The 18,452-nt window shown below is 48.0% G+C and overlaps 1 protein-coding gene and 1 long non-coding RNA gene across 7 annotated transcripts in view; one reads left to right on the top strand and one right to left on the bottom strand.

Moving 5' to 3' along the window:
• Positions 1 to 18,452, top strand: part of ABCC1 (ATP binding cassette subfamily C member 1) — a 188,048-nt gene that overhangs the window by 105,453 nt on the left and 64,143 nt on the right. For all 6 annotated transcript variants that reach the window (XM_032269639.1, XM_032269638.1, XM_032269642.1 and 3 more), the window contains 3 exons: positions 1,293 to 1,496; positions 14,766 to 14,912; positions 17,437 to 17,524. In XM_032269639.1, the coding sequence (XP_032125530.1) occupies positions 1,293 to 1,496; positions 14,766 to 14,912; positions 17,437 to 17,524 (439 nt within the window). The remainder of the gene's footprint in view (positions 1 to 1,292; positions 1,497 to 14,765; positions 14,913 to 17,436; positions 17,525 to 18,452) is intronic.
• Positions 2,696 to 4,528, bottom strand: LOC116543787. Its single transcript, XR_004265696.1, has 3 exons — positions 4,390 to 4,528; positions 2,868 to 2,872; positions 2,696 to 2,722 (listed from the first exon to the last, which is right to left on the bottom strand). It is a non-coding gene; the product is annotated as an uncharacterized LOC116543787 (long non-coding RNA).

Genomic DNA, 18,452 nt, shown 5'->3' with positions numbered 1-18,452 from the left:
TTAAGTGGCTAAATACATGTAGAATGCTTAGAAAGATGGTGCTATTGGTATTAAAAATATTTAACAATGGCACTGCACAAGTACCCACTGTTTGCAGCCAGTACTAGCCAGTACATGAACATTTCACTATTTTAACAACCGTGGGCCAGGCACAGTGGATCATGTCCGTAATCCGGGCTCTTTGGGAGGCTGAGGCAGAAGGATGGCTTGTGGCCAGGAGTTCAAAACCAGCCTGGGCAATGTAAGGAGACACTGTCTCTACAAAAAATACAAAAATGAGCTGGATGTGGTGGCATATGCCTGTGGTCCCAGCTACTCGGGAGGCTGAGGTGGGAGGATTGCTTGAGCCCAGGAGCTCAAGGCTGCAGGGAGCTACGATCATGTCACTGTACTCCTGCCTGGATGCCAGAATGAGACACTATCTCCAAAAAGAAAAATAAAATAAATAAAAAGAAAACTAGGCTGACAAGAAATAAGAAAACAGGCCGGGCACAGTGGCTCACGCCCATAATCCCAGCACTCTGGGAGGCCGATGTTGGTGGATCACCTGAAGTCAGGAGTTCCTGTTAGCCTGGCTAACATGGTGAAACCCTGTCTCTACTAAAAGTACAAAAATTAGTCATGTGTGCTGGTGGGCATCTATAGTCCTAGCTATCTGGGAGGCTGAGGTAGGAGAATCCCTTTAACCTGAGAGGTGGAGGTTGCAGTGAGCTGAAATTACACCACTGCACTCCAGTCTGGGTGACAGAGCAAGGCTCCATCTAAAAAAAAAAAAGAAAACAGAAGAAAAAACACCCCCACCATCTTTCCTGTGTTTGGGTCAGCAGAATAGGGACTGAATCCCTTCTTTTCTGGAGACCTGAAAGGTTTCTCTTGCCTCTATTCCTGGATTCTTAATTGAGTATGTTTCTCCAATATCTAACCTAACGAGACTTGAAGCGGGTGTTTTCTTTGATAGCAGAGTCCTTTGGTATGGTCTCAGGACCACGAGTACAGCTCACAGGGATTACAGGATCAGCTCTCCCACCCTCAGGAGGCCTGCTTTTAATAGACAGTGATGTTGAGGCTGAGTGCAGTGGCTCACACCTGTAATCCCAGCATAGGAGTTCGAGACCAGCCTGGGCAGCATAGTGAAACCTCATCTCTATTTAAAAGAAGAAAAATCAATATAAAAAGCATTCACATGTCAGAGTACACAATAAAGTTTAAGCAAAACATAGCTGGTAATGGTGAGTGATGGTCTGATCCCAGGGTTGCCCCAGATGTGGTGCTGACTGCCCTTCTCTTCCAAGGTGGCCCACATGAAGAGCAAAGACAACCGGATCAAGCTGATGAATGAAATTCTCAATGGGATCAAAGTGCTGAAGCTTTATGCTTGGGAGCTGGCATTCAAGGACAAGGTGTTGGATATCAGGCAGGAGGAGCTGAAGGTACTAAAGAAGTCTGCCTACCTGGCAGCCGTGGGTACCTTCACTTGGGTCTGCACGCCTTTCCTGGTGAGTGGAGCCCCCTGTTCCCTGCTCCTCATCGTTTGATGTTTTATTGTCTGCATACCTGAAGAATTTTAAAAGGTCACTCTGTCACCCAGGTGCAGTGGCTTCTGCCTGTAATCCCAGCACTTTTGGAGGCCAAAGCAGGTGGATCACCTGAGGTCAGGATTTTCAAGACCAGCCTGGCCAACATGGTGAAACCCTGTCTCTACCAAAAATAGAAAAAAAAAGTAGCCGGGCATGGTGGCGCTTGCCTGTAGTCCCAGCCACTCACGAGGCTGAGGCAGGAGAATTGCTTCACCTTGGGAGGTGGAGGTTGCAGTGAGCCAAGATTGTACCACTGTGCTCCAGCCTGGGTGACAGAGCAAAACCTTGTCTCCACAAAAAAAAAAAAAAAGGTCACTATGTCAGCATGACCCTCCCTGAACACTTGCTTTCAACATTTGTCATCTCCGTTCTCCTTTATTTCATTCACTCTTAGCTTCTAGCCAACCTGTTTAGGAACTCTTCCTTAGCTGTTCACTGTGATATAAGGAGTTGGTGCCAGAATGTAAACCAGTGCCCTCTGCTTCTTGCATTAAGAAAGCCTTGTAAGAAAAAAAGCGTGAGCTGAGCTCAACAGCACACTTGGTGCCATAGTTGGTCTCCATTATGGTGCTGCCTCCCTATTTTGTCACCAACTGGTCACAAAGTGTGGATTGTCAATGTCCTGTGGACCACTTGTCAAGTGTGTTTAGACCACAGACATGGCAGGGTCTAAACACGCTCTAAAATTTACAAATTTTGGGCTGGGTGCAGTGGCTGACACCTGTAATCCCAGCACTTTGAGAGTCCAAGGTAGGTGGGTCACTTACGGCCAGGAGCTCAAGACCAGTCTGGCCAACTTGGCCAAACCCTGTCTCTACCAAAAAAAAAAAAAAAAAAAAAGGCTAGGCATGGTGGTGCCTGCTTATAATTCCAGTTACTCAGGAGGCTGAGACATGAGAAATCCCTTGAACCTGGGAGGCAGAGGTTGCAGTGAGCCGAAATTGAGCCACTGCACTTCCGCCTGGACAATATAGCAAGACCCTGTTTCAAAAAAAAAAAAAGAATTTAAGACGTATGTATTTTATTGTCTGTCTTTCCCCACTAGGATGTCAGCACCAGGTAGGCGTTTGTGTCTTTTTCTGTTGACTGCTGTATCCTCAGTACATAAAACAGTGCATAGCAGGTGCTGAACAAATATTTGTCATCTGTTGTAAAAAAAAAAAAAAAATTATATATATATATTACCTAGGCGCCAGTGGCTCCTGCCTGTAATCTCAACATTTTGGGAGGCCAAGGTGGGCGGATCACAAGGTCAGGAGTTCAAGACCAGCCTGGCCAACATGGTGAAACCCTGTCTCTACTAAAAATAGAAAAATTAGTTGGGTGTGGTGGTTCATTTCTCTAGTCCCAGCCACTCAGGAGGCTGAGGCAGGAGAATCGCTTGAACCTGGTGGGCGGAGGTTGCAGTGAGCTGAGATCACGCCACTGCACCCCAGCCTGGGTGACAAAGCAAGACTTCGTGTCAGAAAACAAAAAAATCATACAAAAGGATATGAAATGAAAAGTATATTGTCCTCTGTTACATCAGTTCCTCTCCTCCAAAGTGACAGTTTTGTGTATGCTTTTAGAGAAAAATGTACAAGCATATAGGTACTTGGAAATATGTAGACAGATTTAAATGGGATCATACTGTGCATCGTGTTCTTTTTTGTGTAGCTGATAATATATCATCTTGGCTCATTCATTCTGATCTGCTTCATTTTGGGTTTTTGTTTTGAAAAGGGGTCACACTGGGTCCCCCCAGCTGGAGTACAGTGTTGGAATCATAGCTTGCTACAGCCTTGAACTCATGGGCTAAGCAATCCTTCTGCTTTAGCTTCTTAAGTAGCTGGGACTGCAGGTGCACCGCTACCACGCCTGGCTGGCTTCATTTGTGTTCGTGATGGATGCTTGCCTGGCGTGTGGATGTGTCCTGCTGGAATTAGACTTTCTCCCATTCCTTGCAAAAACAGGTGGTTTCCTGTTTTTTTTGCTGTTAGGATCCAAGCTACACTAAGTGTTGTGGTGCCTCTCCTGGGGAACAGTCACAGGTCTATCCCTGCCTAACTGGCTTGGAAAAGTTTAAAAACAACAGTGCAGGCTGGATGTGGTGGCTCGCACCTGGAATCCCAGCACTTTGAAAGTCTGAGGTGGGCAGATCACCTGAGGTCAGGAGTTCAAGACCAGCCTGACCAACGTGATGAAACCCCCATCTCTTCTAAAAATACAAAATTAAGTGGGCGTGGTGGCTCGTGTTTGTAATCCCAGCTACTTGGGAGGCTGAGGCAGGAGACTCGGTTGAACTTGGGAGGCAGAGGTTGCAGTGAGCTGAGATCATGCCATTGCACTCCAGCCTCAAAAAAAAAAAAAAAAAAAAAAATCAAAAAACAGAAGAGTGAAACTCCGTCTCAAAAAAAAAAAAAAAAAAGGGGGGCAATAGTGCAACTTACCGTTTTGCGAAGCTGGCCCCACATCAGAAGACCATACAGAGATGGACTATGGAAATTCCTTTTTAAGCACCGAAACAGTTAATGGTGAAGGATGACTTCAGATCGTGCCTTGTGTTTGGCTTTTCTGTCTTTTTGTTATTAACTGTGTCATTCTTTTTGTAATGTGTGCTCCTTACAACTATTCCTTCTCGATCAGGTTGCCAAATTTTTCTGGCAAGTTTCTGTGAAGCAGCGTTAAAGATTTTTATAAATATGAAACTTACCTGTTAAACTACCACCTGCTTCATGTTAGCTGAGTTGCAGGTGGAATGTTAAAGGAAGCTGTAGCCTTTTCGGCATTTGCAAAAGCATGTTCATGCTGACACTGAATTTTCCTAGTCTACGTTAAATCTCTCAGAGTCTGGACCTGGAGGAGAGATGGTGTTCAAATTCTGGCCTGCATCAGAATCACCTGGATAGCTTGTTATTATATATTATTGATGGATTGATTAATTGAGATGGAGTCTCACTCTGTCTCCCAGGCTGGAGTGCCATGGCCTGATCTTGGCTAACTGCAACGTCTGCCTCCCGGGTTCAAGCAGTTCTTCCACCTCAGCCTTGAGTAGCTGGGATTACAGGTGGGTGACACCATGCTCTGCTAACTTAAAAAATAATTTTAGTAGAGATGATGTTTCCCCATATTGGCCAGGCTGGTCTCGAACTCCTGACCTCAGTCGATCAGCCCCCCTCAGCCTCCCAAAGTGCTGGGATTACAGGCTTGAGCCACTGTGTTGGCGGATAGTTTGTTACAGATTTTCAATTTTAGCAGGTCTGGGTGGAGACTCAGTATTTGCATTGCTAACACATCCCCAGGTGCTGCTGTTGCTGGTTCAGGTCGACAAGTAAAGACACACTGGAGTCAACCCTCACTAATTAAAGCGTGGTTCCTGGGGCAGCAGCCGTGGTATCACCTGGTGCTTAATAACAGGGCAGAATTTCAGGCCTCAGCCCAGGTCCACTGAAACTGAATCTGAATTGTAACTAGTTCTGTAGGTGGTGTGTATGGATCTTAAAGTTCAAGAGACACGGCGGAAAGTAGGAGTGAAGAAACTTTGTGTAAACACTTTTGGCATTCCAGGCCACACAGTCTCTGTCACAAATACCAGTTTCTTCCAGCATAGTGGAAAGGCAGCCGTAGATAATACGGAAATTGATGGGTGTGACTGTGCTCCCGTAAGAATGTATTTAGAGATTAAACATTTTTTAAATTTGAATATTATAGAATTTGCGTGTGTCATGTAATACTCTTTGTTTTCAACCATTAAAAAATATGAAATCCGGTTGAGTGTAGTGGCTCATGGCTGTAATCTCAGCACTTTGGGAGGCCATGACGGGCGCGTTGCTTGAGGATAGGAGTTTGAGACCAGCCTGACCAACATGGTGAAACCCTGTCTCTACTAAAAATATAAAAATTAGCCAGGCATGGTGGTGTGCACCTGTGATCACATCTAGTCAGGAGGCTGAGGCAGGAGGATCGCTTGAACCCGGGAGGTAGAAGTTGCAGTGAGCCAAGATCATGGCACTGTACTCCCGGCTAGGTAAAAGAGTGAGGCCTTGTCCCCCACAAAAAAACAAATTAGCCAGGCGCAGTGGAGCATGGCGGTCATCCCAGCTTCTTGGGAGGCTGAGACACGGGAATCGTGTGAACCCGGGAGGCGGAGGTCCCACTGAGCCAAGGTCATACCACTGCACTCCAGCCTGGGCAACAGAGCAAGATGCTGTCTCAAAAAAAATAAATCCATTCTGAGCTCATGGGTCATACATGGTCCTCAAGCCATTGTTGGCCAGCCCCTGGCTTAGAGGAATGTTCTGAGAGTTAGGTCACCCGCCACATTCTACTGCCAGCTCACAGTGGGACCCCAGAGCTGGTTAGCTCATCTCCCTGGCTCCAGATTTTGTCATGTGGAAGATGAAGGGGTTAGATCCCAAGCATGTCAAATACTGGGCCCTGCCCTCCCTTCTCATGCCCACAGCATACCTCCACAGCCACTCATGGTGTTTCCCACTGAGTTATATTCAAGCAGCCCTCCACGTGACTGCTGCCAGTGGATGGAGTTGAGCAAGAAATGGCATCTTGTTGCTCTTCGGCGACTCCGGGTTCCCTTCCAGCTCCAGTGCCCCTGCATTCTGCCATGTACATCGCTTTCTTCTTACGCTCTGGTCCCTTGACTTGACCGGGGTGCTTTGATGAACTCTCTTGATGTTTTTTCAAATTTTTTTTTTTTTTTTTTTTTGGTATTTTTAGTAGAGACGGGGGTTTTTCCATGTTGGTCTGGCTGGTCTCGAATTCCTGCCTCAACCTCCCAAAGTGCTGGGGACTATAGGCATGAGCCACCGCGCCTGGCCTTTCTTTCTTTCTTTCTTTCTTTTTTTTTTTTTTTTTTTTTTTAAGAGATGGAGTCTCGATCTCTTACCCAGGCTGGAGTGCAGCGGCGCGATCTTGGCTCATTGCAACCTCTGCCTCCAAGGTTCTAGCAGTTCTCCTGCCTCAGCCTCCTGAGTAGCTGGGACTACAAGGGCAAGCCGCCACGCACCAATAATAACCTTTTGTATTTTTAGTAGAGACGGAGTTTCACTGTGTTGCCCAGGCTGGTCACGAACTCCTGACCTCAGGTGATCCACCTGCCTCAGCCTCCCAAAGTGCTGGGATTACAGGCGTGTGTGCCACCGCGCCTGGCCTCTACTTGTTTTTTAAAAGTAAAAGTAATATCAGACTGGATGGGAGGTATATAGAATGTTTATTGTTTCTCCTTATTCAATAGTCTCTGCTAAGTATAACTACGAAATACTTGCTTTTGTATGTGTGATAGGTCTTACCTTATTTTTTCAAGACAGAGTCCTGTTCTGTCGCCCAGGCTAGTGTGCAGTGGTGCAGTCTTAGCTCACTGCAACCTCCGCCTCCTGGGTCCAAGCGATTCTCCTGCCTCAGACCTTGAGTGGCTGGTATTACATGTGTATGCCACCATGCCGACCTAATTTTTTTGTGTTTTTAGTAGAGATGGGATTTTGCCATGTTGGCCAGGCTGGTCTTGAATTCCTGGCCTCAAAGAGATCCACCCACCGTGGCCTCCAAAAGTATTGGGATTACAGGCATGAGCCACCACGCCAGGGTGGTCTTTAAAAAATAGTAAGTGATGGATTTGCATGGTAAAACTTAATTAAAACTGCACCAGATGCTATTCATACAGCGGGGCTTTGGGGCACGCAGCAACCTCAGCCTGCTGACATTCGCCAGCAGGTCATCCTTTGTCCCTGTGTTGTAGGGCCTGTCCTGCGCATTGTAGGATGTTTCTCGGCTTCTGTGTCCTCCATCTGCCAGATGCTTAGTAGTGCCTCTCCTGGATCTTCCCAGTGGCGACAGTGGAAAATGGTTCCGGGCATTGTGAAGTGACAAAATTCTCTCATTTGAGAGCCACCTTCCATAGGGAAAGGCCCAAGCCCTTCCTCCTAACTCACCAGTCACCTTGCTTTCCTCTCTCCGTGTTTCGTGTGTGTTCTTCCAGAGACTGTCTGTTTTCACTGTAATGGTGGATACATGTCATACGTGTAGTTATACTTACGTGATTCTGTTTACTTTGTCACAAGTGACAGTTAATCATATAGAAATCCATGGCCTTTTTTTTTTTTTTTTTTTTTTTTTTTTTGAGACAAGGTCTCATTCTGCCGCCCGAGCTTGAGTGCGGTGAAGTGATGTGAGCTCACTGCAACCTCTGCCTCCCAGCCCCAAGTGATCCTCCCACCTCAGCCTCCCACGCAGCTGGGGCTACAGGCACACACCACCATGCCCAGCTAAGTTTTGTGATTTTTGCAGAGATAGGCTCTCAGTTTGTTGCCCAGGATGTTCTCAAACTCCTGAGCTCCAGCAGTTTACCCGCCTCTGCCTCCCCAAGTGCTGTGGTTGCAGGTATGAGCCACTGCACCCGGCCTTGATGGTGTTTTGGAAGGCCTTCTCTTAGAGGGAAAGATCCAAAGGCAGAGGGAGCTGGTGATGTGCTTTGGTCTTCGACTGGTGCCCGGTAAGGTGGGGATATGGGTAGTTTTCTCACAGCTTTTTGCTCTGCACATTGGATTCCTTGTCAAAACCTACAATTTCCAGCTTGTCACCAAACTGCTTATCACTTCCTGCCCTGGCCTGCATTAGGAAGCCACAGCAGAAGATGCTTAAGAGCAGGACTGGCTTTTCTTTTCTATCTTTTTTTAAAGAGACAGGGTCTTGTTTCTCTGCCTAGGCTGGAGTGCGGTGAGTTGATCACAGCTTACTGCACCCTCCAACTCCTGAGCTAAAGTGATTCTCCTGCCTCAGCCTCTCGAGTAGCTGGGACTACAGGTGTGAGATATTGAATCCCACTACCAGCTTTACTTAACCTTTTCTTGACCTTCCTTGCCATTCAGTTTCCCAGAGAGTGGGAACCGGTTGTGTTGATGAATTTCCAGAGACAGAGTTTGTTGAGCTGTTTGGCAAGAAACAGATGGGCCTGGGTGTCAGTTGGAGACCTTGGTCTTGGCCAGGCATCGAAGCCTCTGACTACATTAGGATAAAATATGTGGCCCTCAGTTCCCCTAGAAGGTGTTGGAGTGTTTTTTCCACTGGGGCATTCCTGTGCTTCGAAGACGATGAGGTGTTTACCCAGCGGTAGGTATGATGGAACACAGAGACCGGGGAAGGCCAGGGATTCCATCCAGAGGGACACATGGGACTATTTTTCTGGAATGCCAAGCCTGCTGTTTATCACGTCCACCTAATGCACTTTCCTAAAATAGCATCACCAGGCAGCCGTCAATATTTAACATTTTCTGTCTTGGATGATTTGTGAGCTTCTTGCCTTCTGTTTACCCTGTATCTCCTTTTGTTAGAATACTTCATCATTCTCTGTGGTAATGATCTGCCCCGTCGTTCTCTGTTGATCATACCCTAGGGCCTGTGGAGACATGGCCATGACCTTGTCGTTTCATTTACATATGTATTTATTTTTGAGGCAGAGTCTTGTTCTGTGGCCCAGGCTGGAGTGCAGTGGCACAGCCTCAGCTCATTGCAACCTCCACCTCCCAGGTTCAAACCATTCTCCTGCCTCAGCCTCCCAAGGAGCTGGGACTACAGGTGTGCACCACCCCACCTAGCTAATTTTTGTGTTTTTAGTAGAGACAGCGTTTCACCGTGTTGGCCGGGGCAGTCTTGAGCTCCTGACCTCATGATTTGCCTGCCTTGGCCTCCCAAAGTGCTGGGGTTATGGGTGTGAGCCACTGTGCCCAGTCAGACCTTGTCATCTTATGCTTATACCCTCAAAGCATAGGGAACTTGGCAAATGGTACATGCTCTGTAAATGTATGTGGATAAATGAATGAACACAGGGATGAATGAAAGGTTGAAATAAATCACATTAGTTAGAAACTGTCTTGGAAATGACAGAAACCTAGTTTACATCAACTAGAGTAAGAAAAGAGGGGGATTTTTGAGTCACAAAACTGAAAACTCTAGAAAAAGAGTTTTACGTGTGAATGGGGCTGCAGGCATGGCCGGATCTAGGAGTTCTCAAGATGCTGTTGGGAATAACATCTCTGTCTCTCAGCTATGTTTTCTTGGTGGCTTCTTTGTCAGCTGGCAGTTTCCTCATCATTCTGTCACCTCTGCAAACCCTGTGAGCAGAGCCTTTTCCCCCAGTAGTTCATGCAGAGCCATGGAATTGAGTCTCATTGGTCGTGGTGATCACATGCTTATTCCTGAATCAATCACTGAGGCTGGGGAGTTGGGATGCTTGGGTCGGCCAGGGCTGGCTCATGTCTTTTAGAGCTTGGGGCCAAGGTGAGGGGTGAGGGAGGAAGTTCATCTGTGGCTGAAGCTCCTAGGTTGAGACTGGGAGAAGTTCCCCCAGAGAAAATCGCATATTACCATAAACAGAGCAGTAGATGGCAGGCAGGCAGTAAGAGCAGCCATCTGCACACAGGGCGTCAGGCTTTTTGGTGGGGGGCTGGAGTGTAGGTGTTCTATTCATTGATTTTCCCCATTTCTCAGAAAAGGGCACAGTTGCTCTTCATTGTGTATGAAGGACTTTTGCACCCTCAACCCTCGCCTATTACAAAGCTGCTGCAAACACCAGTCTCCATCTGCCTGGAGCCCCAATCATAGTGCCTGTCCTACCAGCCTCTGCAATTTTCAAACACTGCCTGTAGGGAACTTGGTTAAAGCCTGTGCTTCCACTAGACTTTGCGTCTCGGGGTTGCAAAGCCTGCGTCAGTCCCCAGCACATAGTAGGTGCTCAGTTAATAACCGAGGGTCAGATGGCTAAATGACCTCCTTCTGGAGAAGCCAGGGCTGTGCACCTGAAAAGGGTTGTGTGATGTTCTGTCCCCTTTCTGTGTGCGCCCTGTGCTGCCAGAAGCCGGCATCGATTGGTCCTTGGGTCACCAAGGGGACTGGTACGTTTTGGTGGTGAGATGGCTGAGACCTGGCTTGCTTCACTGCTGAAGAGACACCTCTGATGTGCTCTCTGTCCTCAGGAAAATTCATCCACCCCTTCCCCCTATCTTACCCACTCCCACCCATCTATCATCTACCCGGCAGACATTCACCAAGTACCATGATCAGGACTCTGTCCCAGGCTCTGACAGTATAGCAGTGAAGACTGCAGGTAGTAATCTCCAGTCATGGAACATTTATTTTCACTGGGAGACACAGACGGGAAACAATAGGCACATTGAATACATCTAGTGCCAGAGAAAGCCGTCCTAAGTGCTAGAGAAAAAGAGTCAGGTCTTTCTAACAGGGACGGCTTGCAGTTTTAAGTAGGGTGGTCCAAGCTTGCTGAGAAGGTGACACTTGAGTATGGACTTGATGGCGGTGAAGAGGCCAACCAGGGAGTGGCAAGAGTGTGTGCAAACGCCCGGGGCAGTCCTGTGCCCGTTCCTAGATGGGACAGCCGTGGAGGCTGAAACAGTGGGAGTGAGGGGAGAGTGTGAAATGAGGCCAGATGAGGTCCAGGGAAGGGACTTTACAAATCAACTGGGCCCTGGGATCTGAGTCGGGACTTTGACTTCTGCACTAAAAAATAGGTTGACTTGGAGAGGTACTTTTTAAAAAATGACTTGTTTAGAGATGGGGGTGTCATTCTGTTGCCCAGGCTGGTACAGTGGCACAGTCACAGCTCACTGCAGCCTCAACCTCCTGGGCTCAAGTGATCCTCCTGCCTCAGCCTCCCTAGTAGCTAGGACTATAGGTGGCACGCCACTACACTTGACTTTTTAAAATTATTAATTATTATTTTGAGATGGAGTCTTGCTTTGTCACCCAGGCTGGAGTACAGTGGCACGATCTTGGCTCATTGCAACCTACATCTCCCAGGTTAAACTGATTCTCCTGCCTCAGCCTCCTGAGTAGCTGGGATTATAGGCACATGCCACTACGCCCAACTAATTTTTGTATTTTTCGTAGAGACAGGGTTTGCCCTGGTGGCCAGGCTGGTCTTGAACTCCAGACGTCAAGTGATTTGCCTGCCTCGGCCTCCCAGCGTGCTGGGATTACAGGCATGATCCATCCCGCCCGGCCGCCTAGCTTATTTTAAAAAAAATTTTTGTAGAGACACAGTCTTGCTATGCTGCCCAGGCTAGCGTCAAACTCCCGGCCTCAAGTGATCCTCACTCTTCAGCCTCTGAAAGCATTGGGATTATAGGAAGGAGCCGCTATGCCCATCCAAATTTATTTTTTATAATGGAAATACAATTGACCATTTCAGAGTATGCAATTCAGTGATTTTTTTATATAGGTGATGTGACGGTCACCCAGTGGGTTTTGTGTGGGTGGTGTGATGGTCACCAGTGGGTTTTGTATGGGTGGTGTGATGGTCTCCCAGTGGGTTTTGTGTAGGTGATATGATGGTCACCAGTAGGTTTTGTGTAGGTGGTGTGAGGGTCACCCAGTTTTGTGTGGGTGGTGTGACAGTCACCCAGTGGGTTTTGTGTTTGTGGTGTGTCAGTCACCCAGTGGGTTTTGTGTAGGTGGTATGACGGTCACCCAGTGGGTTTTGTGTTTGTGGTGTGACAGTCACCTAGGGGGTTTTGTGTTTGTGGTGTGTCGGTCACCCAATGGGTTTTCTGTAGGTGATGTGATGGTCACCCAGTGGGTTTTGTGTAGGTGGTGATGGTCACCCAGTGGATTTTGTATAGGTGATGTGACAGTCACCCTGTGGGTTTTGTGTGAGTGGTGTGACTGTCACCCAGTGGGTTTTGTGTAGGTGGTGTGACGGTCACCCAGTGGGTTTTGTGTAGGTGATGTGACGGTCACCCAGTGGGTTTTGTGTAGGTGATGTGATGGTCACCCAGTGGGTTTTGTGTGGGTGGTGTGATGGTCACCCAGTGGGTTTTGTGTGGGTGGTGTGACGTCACCCAGTGGGTTTTGTGTGGGTGGTGTGATGTCACCCAGTGGGTTTTGTGTGGGTGGTGTGACGATCACCCAGTGGGTTTTGTGTGGGTGGTGTAACGGTCACCCAGTGGGTTTTCTGTAGGTGGTGTGACGATCACCCAGTGGGTTTTGTGTGGGTGATGTGATGGTCACCCAGTGGGTTTTGTGTAGGTGGTGTGACAGTCACCCAGTGCATTTTGTGTGGGTGGCGTTTTGTGTGGGTGGTGTGACAGTCACTGATAATTCCAGGATTTTCATTACCCCAAAAGCAAGCCCTGTACCTCTTAGCACTTGCTCCCCAAGCCTTGCATTCCATCCCAGGCAACCACTCATCTGCTTTCTGTCTCTCTATGTTAGTTTACTCTTGACATTTCATATAAATGGAATCAAACAATAGGTGGCCTTTTCTCACTGGTTTCTTTTTTTTTTTTTTTTTTTTGAGACAGAGTTTTGCTGTTGTTGCCCAGGCTGAAGTGCCAACAGCATGACCTCAGCTCACTGCAACCTTCGCCTCCTGGGTTGAAGTGATTCTCCTGTCTCAGCCTCCTGAGTAGCTGGGATTACAGGCATGTGCCACCATGCTCAGATAATTTTAGTATTTTTAGTAGAGATGGGGTTTCTCCATGTTGGTCAGTCTGGTCTTGGACTCCTGACCTCAGGTAATCTGCCTGCCTTGACCTCCCAAAGTGCTGGGATTACAGGCGTGAGGCACAACGCCCGACCATGTGACTGGTTTCTCAGCATGATATTTTCAAGGTTTATCCATGTTTCAGCATGTATAAGAATTTCACTCCTTTTTGTGGCTGAATACTCTGTCATGTAGATACATGTAGACACTTTTGAGTAGAGGATTTTTGGGCTTGGCATGGTGGCTCACACCTGTATTCCCAGCCCTTTGGGAGGCCAAGGCAGATGGATCACCTGAGACCAGGAGCTCAAGACCAGCCTGGCCAACATGGCAAAACCCCATCTCTGCTAAGAAAAATACCAAAAGTTAGCTGGGTATGGTGTAGCACGTGCCTGTAATCCCAGCTACTTGGAGGCTGAGGCGTGAGAATCATTTGACCCTGGGAGGCTGAGGTTACAGTGAGCTGTGATTGTGTCACTGCACTCCATCCTGGACAAAAGAATGAGACTGTGTCTTAAAAAAAGTAAGATTCCAGTGTGCAGTTACCGCTTAGAAGATGGGAGCCAGGATGGGTGCAGCGGCTCATGCCTGTAATCCCAGCGCTTTAGGTGGCTGAGGCAGGCAGATCACCTGAGCTCTGGAGTTTGAGACCAGCCTAGGCAACATAGGGAGACCCTGTATCTACAAAAATAAAAAAACGAGCCAGACATGGTGGTGTACGCCTGTAGTCCTAGCTACTGAGGAGGCTGAGGTGGGAAGTACTCTTGGGTCTGGGAGTTTGAGGCTGCAGTGAGCGATGATCGAACCACTGCACCCAGGGAATGTCTATCCCTATCGTTTCGAGCACCTTGCCTCCTCTTGGCATTGGAGCCTGGAAAATTACTGATCCATGCCTTAGCGTCATCTGTCTTGTTAATGTCAGAGCCACAACAGGAACCAGCTCTGCCTGCCCAGCTCTCACTCATGGGACCAGGTTAATGGATTCCTTGGAAGAATGATCTAAGGAATTTGGACCGAATCCTGTAACAAGAAGTAAAAACAGCTGCCACCTGTTGAGTTTTACTGAGCTTGGGCCCTGGCTAATAAGCACACTATGTAAGTGCCAGCTGCCCTTAAAAGCGTATCACGACTCGCATTTTATCGATGAGAAAACAGGGTGTGGAGAGGTGAAATAACTAGAGTCCCACAGCGGATACACGGCAAAGCATATGGTTTTTATTTTTAAGCTGTATGATCTTCCAGGAAGTAACAATGAAATGGCGGTCCCGAGACCCTGAAAATACACGGGTTGATGGCCAGATGGCAGGGCTGTTTGGGTAGAGTGGGAGAGGCAGCTCCTTTGAATGGTGAGAGGGAGGAGCCCAGTGGCCACCTGGATGGAAGATGGTTTCAGGCAGAGGAAACTGCAGGGGCAAAGGCCTGGCGGTGGGTTTGCGCCCCTCTGGGACATGGCTGAGAATGTTGATGCGTGAGGCCAGGTCTTTGCGCCCCTGGTCGTTCACTTATCCAGTTCACTCCCGAAGTGTTTGGTGAGCACCTGCTATGTGCTAGCTACTGCCCCAGGCTTTTCCATGAGCTCCAGCAGCTGGCCAGTTGTGGCCACCTGGGGAGGGCCCAAGCCTGTCCCCAGGACCTGCTGCTGCTCCTGGATGATGTCGCACTCTGGGCATAGCAGTAAGCACTGGGCGTTGTGCTTGCAGGTGGCCCTCTGCACATTTGCTGTCTACGTGACCGTTGAAGAGAAGAACATCCTGGATGCCCAGAAAGCTTTCGTGTCCTTGGCCTTGTTCAATATCCTCCGGTTTCCCCTGAACATTCTCCCCATGGTCATCAGCAGCATCGTGCAGGTACAGGGGGAAGATGGGGCGACTTCAGAGAGGGGGTTCCAGGCCACAGAAGCATGGAAGTTCCCCAGAGTGCAGCCTCTAGACCGCACTCTATATCTGGCTCTGCGAGGCCTGGACCAAGGCTGCCATGCTTTTGTCTGGTCATGCCTGAAAGAAGGAAAACGCATTTGACTTCTTGACAGAGAGCTTGCACTTGAGTATATAAAACAAATTGAATACAGCAAGGCTTTCCCATGCTCTGGAGCACTCTTTTTGAAGTGCTCTGTTCTCTTCTGTTCCTCCTCCATTCCTATCCTTTTTTTCAAAAAGTAGTTCTTGTTTGACTTGATTGATTTTACAGCCCACTGATAGGTCTTGCCTACCCACACTTTGAGAAACCCCAACCTTATGGCCGGGCGCAGTGGCTCACGCCTGTAATCCCAGCACTTTGGGAGGCTGAGGTGGGTGGATTACCCCTGAAGTCAAGAGTTTGAGATCAGCTTGGCCAAGATGGTGAAACCCCTCTCTACTAAAAATACAAGAATTAGCCGGGCATGGTGGTGGGCACCTATAATCCCAGCTACTTGGGAGACTGAGGCAAGAGAATCGCTTGAATCCAGGAGGTGGAGGTTGCAGTGAGCTGAGATCATCCCCTTGCACTCCAGCCTGGGTGACACAGCAAAAACTCCGTCTCATAAACAAAAAAGAAAAACCCCAACCTTACGGCTAGGCATGGTGGCTCACGCCCGCAGTCCCAGCATTTTCGGAGGCCAAGGCAGGTGGATCTCTTGAGCCCTGGAGTTTGAGACTAGCCTGAGCAATATGGCGAAACCTCGTTTATACAAAAAGGAAAATTAGCCAGGTATGGTGGTGTGCCCCTGTACTCGTAGCTCCTAAGCAGGCTGAGGTGGGAGGATCACCTGAGCTCAGGAAGTCAAGGCTGCAGTGAGTCGTGTTCACACCACTACATTCCAGCCTGGGTGAAGGGAATAAGACTCTGTTTTTTTTTTTAAAAAAACAAAAACCAATCTAGACCCTGTAGAATCTCTAAAATTCATGCCAGTGACTATGTAAGGAGGGGCAGCTTACTGCTTTGTCACAGTTGGGCACTCTTGGAAGCTCCTGTCACTTTTCTGCACTGTTTTCACATTCTTTGCCTGAGCATTGCACATATCCATTTTGAAAACTCTGTTTCAACCACATAGACAAATCAACCTTAAAATTTGATAGTATAGCTGATTGTTTACTTTGTCAAAAACCAGATGCCCTTTTTATTATTAAAAATGTCAGATGTACACAGAAGTAGAATAGCTTGAAGCTTGTAAGCTGGTATTAAGAAAGAAAAAAAAAAAAGGCCAGGTATGGTGTTTCATGCCTGTAATCCCAGCACTTTCAGAGGCTGACTTGGGTGGATCTATTGAGGTTAGGAGTTCGAGACCAGCCTGGCCAACATGGGCCTCTACTAAAAATACAAAAATTAGTCGGGCATGGTGGTGGATGGCTGTAATCCCAGCTACTCTGGAGGCTGAGGCATGAGAATTGCTTGAACCCAGGAGGTGGAGGTTGCAGTGAGCTGAGATTATGCCATTGCACTCCAATCTGGGCAACAGAGTCTCCAAAAAAAAAAGAAAAATAGAAAAGGAATCATACAACATGAACCCCGTGCACACATCACTCAGATTCGTTTTTTTAAATGCTGAACTCTGCTCCTTCCTTCCTTCTTTCTTTGCTGAAAAATTTTAAAGCAAATCCCAGACCCCTTACATTCCACCCGTAAATACTTCAGCCTGTATTTCTTCTTTTGTAAGTACACCACCATCGTCATGTCTAAGCAAATTAACAATAATTTTTTACGATAATACTCAGCCCCTGTCTGTTTTTTCTGGAGTCTCTCAGAAATGCCTGTCCCATTGGGCTGCTGGAATCAGATCTGTTGCATTTGCTGTTATGTTTCCAGAGTCCCTTTTCCTCCAGGCCAGGCCTGTGCCCTTCTCTTCTTTACTTTTTTTTTTTTTTTTTTTTTTTTGAGATGGAATCTCATTTTGTTGCCCAGTCTGGAGTGCAGTGGCATGATCTTGGCTCATTGCAACCTCCCCCTTTCCAGGTTCAAGTGATTCTCCTGCCTCAGCCTCCTGAGTAGCTAGGACTAGCACAGGTGCACACCACCATGCCTGGGCAATTTTACATGTTTTTTTAGTAGAGGCAGGGTTTTACCATGTTGGCCAGACTGGTCTTGAACTCCTGACCTGAGGTGATCTGCCCGCCTCGGCCTCCCAAAGTGCTGGGATTACAGGTGTGGGCCACCGTGCCCAGCCATTTGCCCATTTTTTCTGAAATACCTTTTGTGGGGTTTTAAAGCAAAAGAAAGAAGAATGAAAACCTGTTTCTTTTTTTTTGTTGTTGTTCTAAAGTGTACGCTGGTCTAAGAAGTGTGGGGCCTTCGGAAATAAGGAAGGATGTGTGCCCCGCCACACCTAGGGAAACCCTGAAAGTTAGCTTAGGTTTGTTTCAAAAGTAACTCCCCCTGCCGTTGCTCTCTGTATAGGCGAGTGTCTCTCTCAAACGCCTGAGGATCTTTCTGTCTCATGAGGAGCTGGAACCCGACAGCATCGAGCGGCTGCCTGTGAAAAACGGTATGTGTGTTGGTTCTGGTTTCTGGAAGCGGCCGCCGTCCCATCTCCCGCTGGTCCTCCCTACTTGCTGTTCTTTCCCTTGGCCGCTGTCAGGTTTGACTCTGCCCAGCTGCTGGTCTGAGGGACCGCAGAGCCCGAGGAAGGGAAGGGAAGCCCGGCCTCCTAGGCCGCTGTCTTGTCTTTTACTTCCCAGGCCGGTGAACTTGAACTTGTACTTTTGTTTTCTTGCTGAGAGGCAGCTGCTGGGTGAGGCTTCCCCCTGGGAGTCACTTTCCAGGGCTTTGACCTTGTTTCTATTCTGGGCTAAATGAGGACTCTGGAGGCTGGCCCGCCTCCACCACCCACAAGCTGTGTAAACTTAGGTCTCAGCCCCTGTTTTATCTAGATAAGGGAAACAAAATTATCTGTGGCCGAGTGTTGTTTGGAATTTTTTTTTTGTTTTTTTGAGTCAGGGTCTCATTCCATTGCCCAGGCTGGCTGGAGTGCAGTGGAGCAATCATGGCTCACTGCAGCCTTGAGTTTGCGGGCTCAGGTGATCTTCTGTCCTTAGCCTCCTAAGTAGCTGGAACTGCAGGCACACAGCACCATACTTGGCTAATTTTTTGGTATGTTTTGTGGAGACAGGGTCTTGTCATGTTGCCCAGACTGGTCTTGAACTCCTGGGCTCAAGCAGTCCGCCTGCCTCTCCCGTTCCCTAAGTGCTGGGCTTACCGGCATGAGCCACTGCACCTGACCTTTTTTTTTTTTTTTTTTCCCCTAATACTAATTTTTTTTTTTAGAGAGACAGGGTCTTGCTGTTTTCCTCAAGTTGGTCCTGAACCCCTGGGCTCAAGAGTCCTTCTGCCTCAGTCTCCCAGTGTGCTGGGATTACAGGCATGAGCCACTGCACCAGGCAATGGATTTTTTTTTTTTTTTTTTTTTTTTTTTG

Source organism: Sapajus apella, unplaced genomic scaffold (genome assembly GCF_009761245.1).
Source record: "Sapajus apella isolate SASKATOON/1434 unplaced genomic scaffold, GSC_monkey_1.0 scaffold196, whole genome shotgun sequence".
NCBI lineage: Eukaryota > Metazoa > Chordata > Mammalia > Primates > Cebidae > Sapajus > Sapajus apella.
Note: the sequence above shows the minus strand (reverse complement) of the source record. Positions and strands in the feature narration are given on the sequence as shown.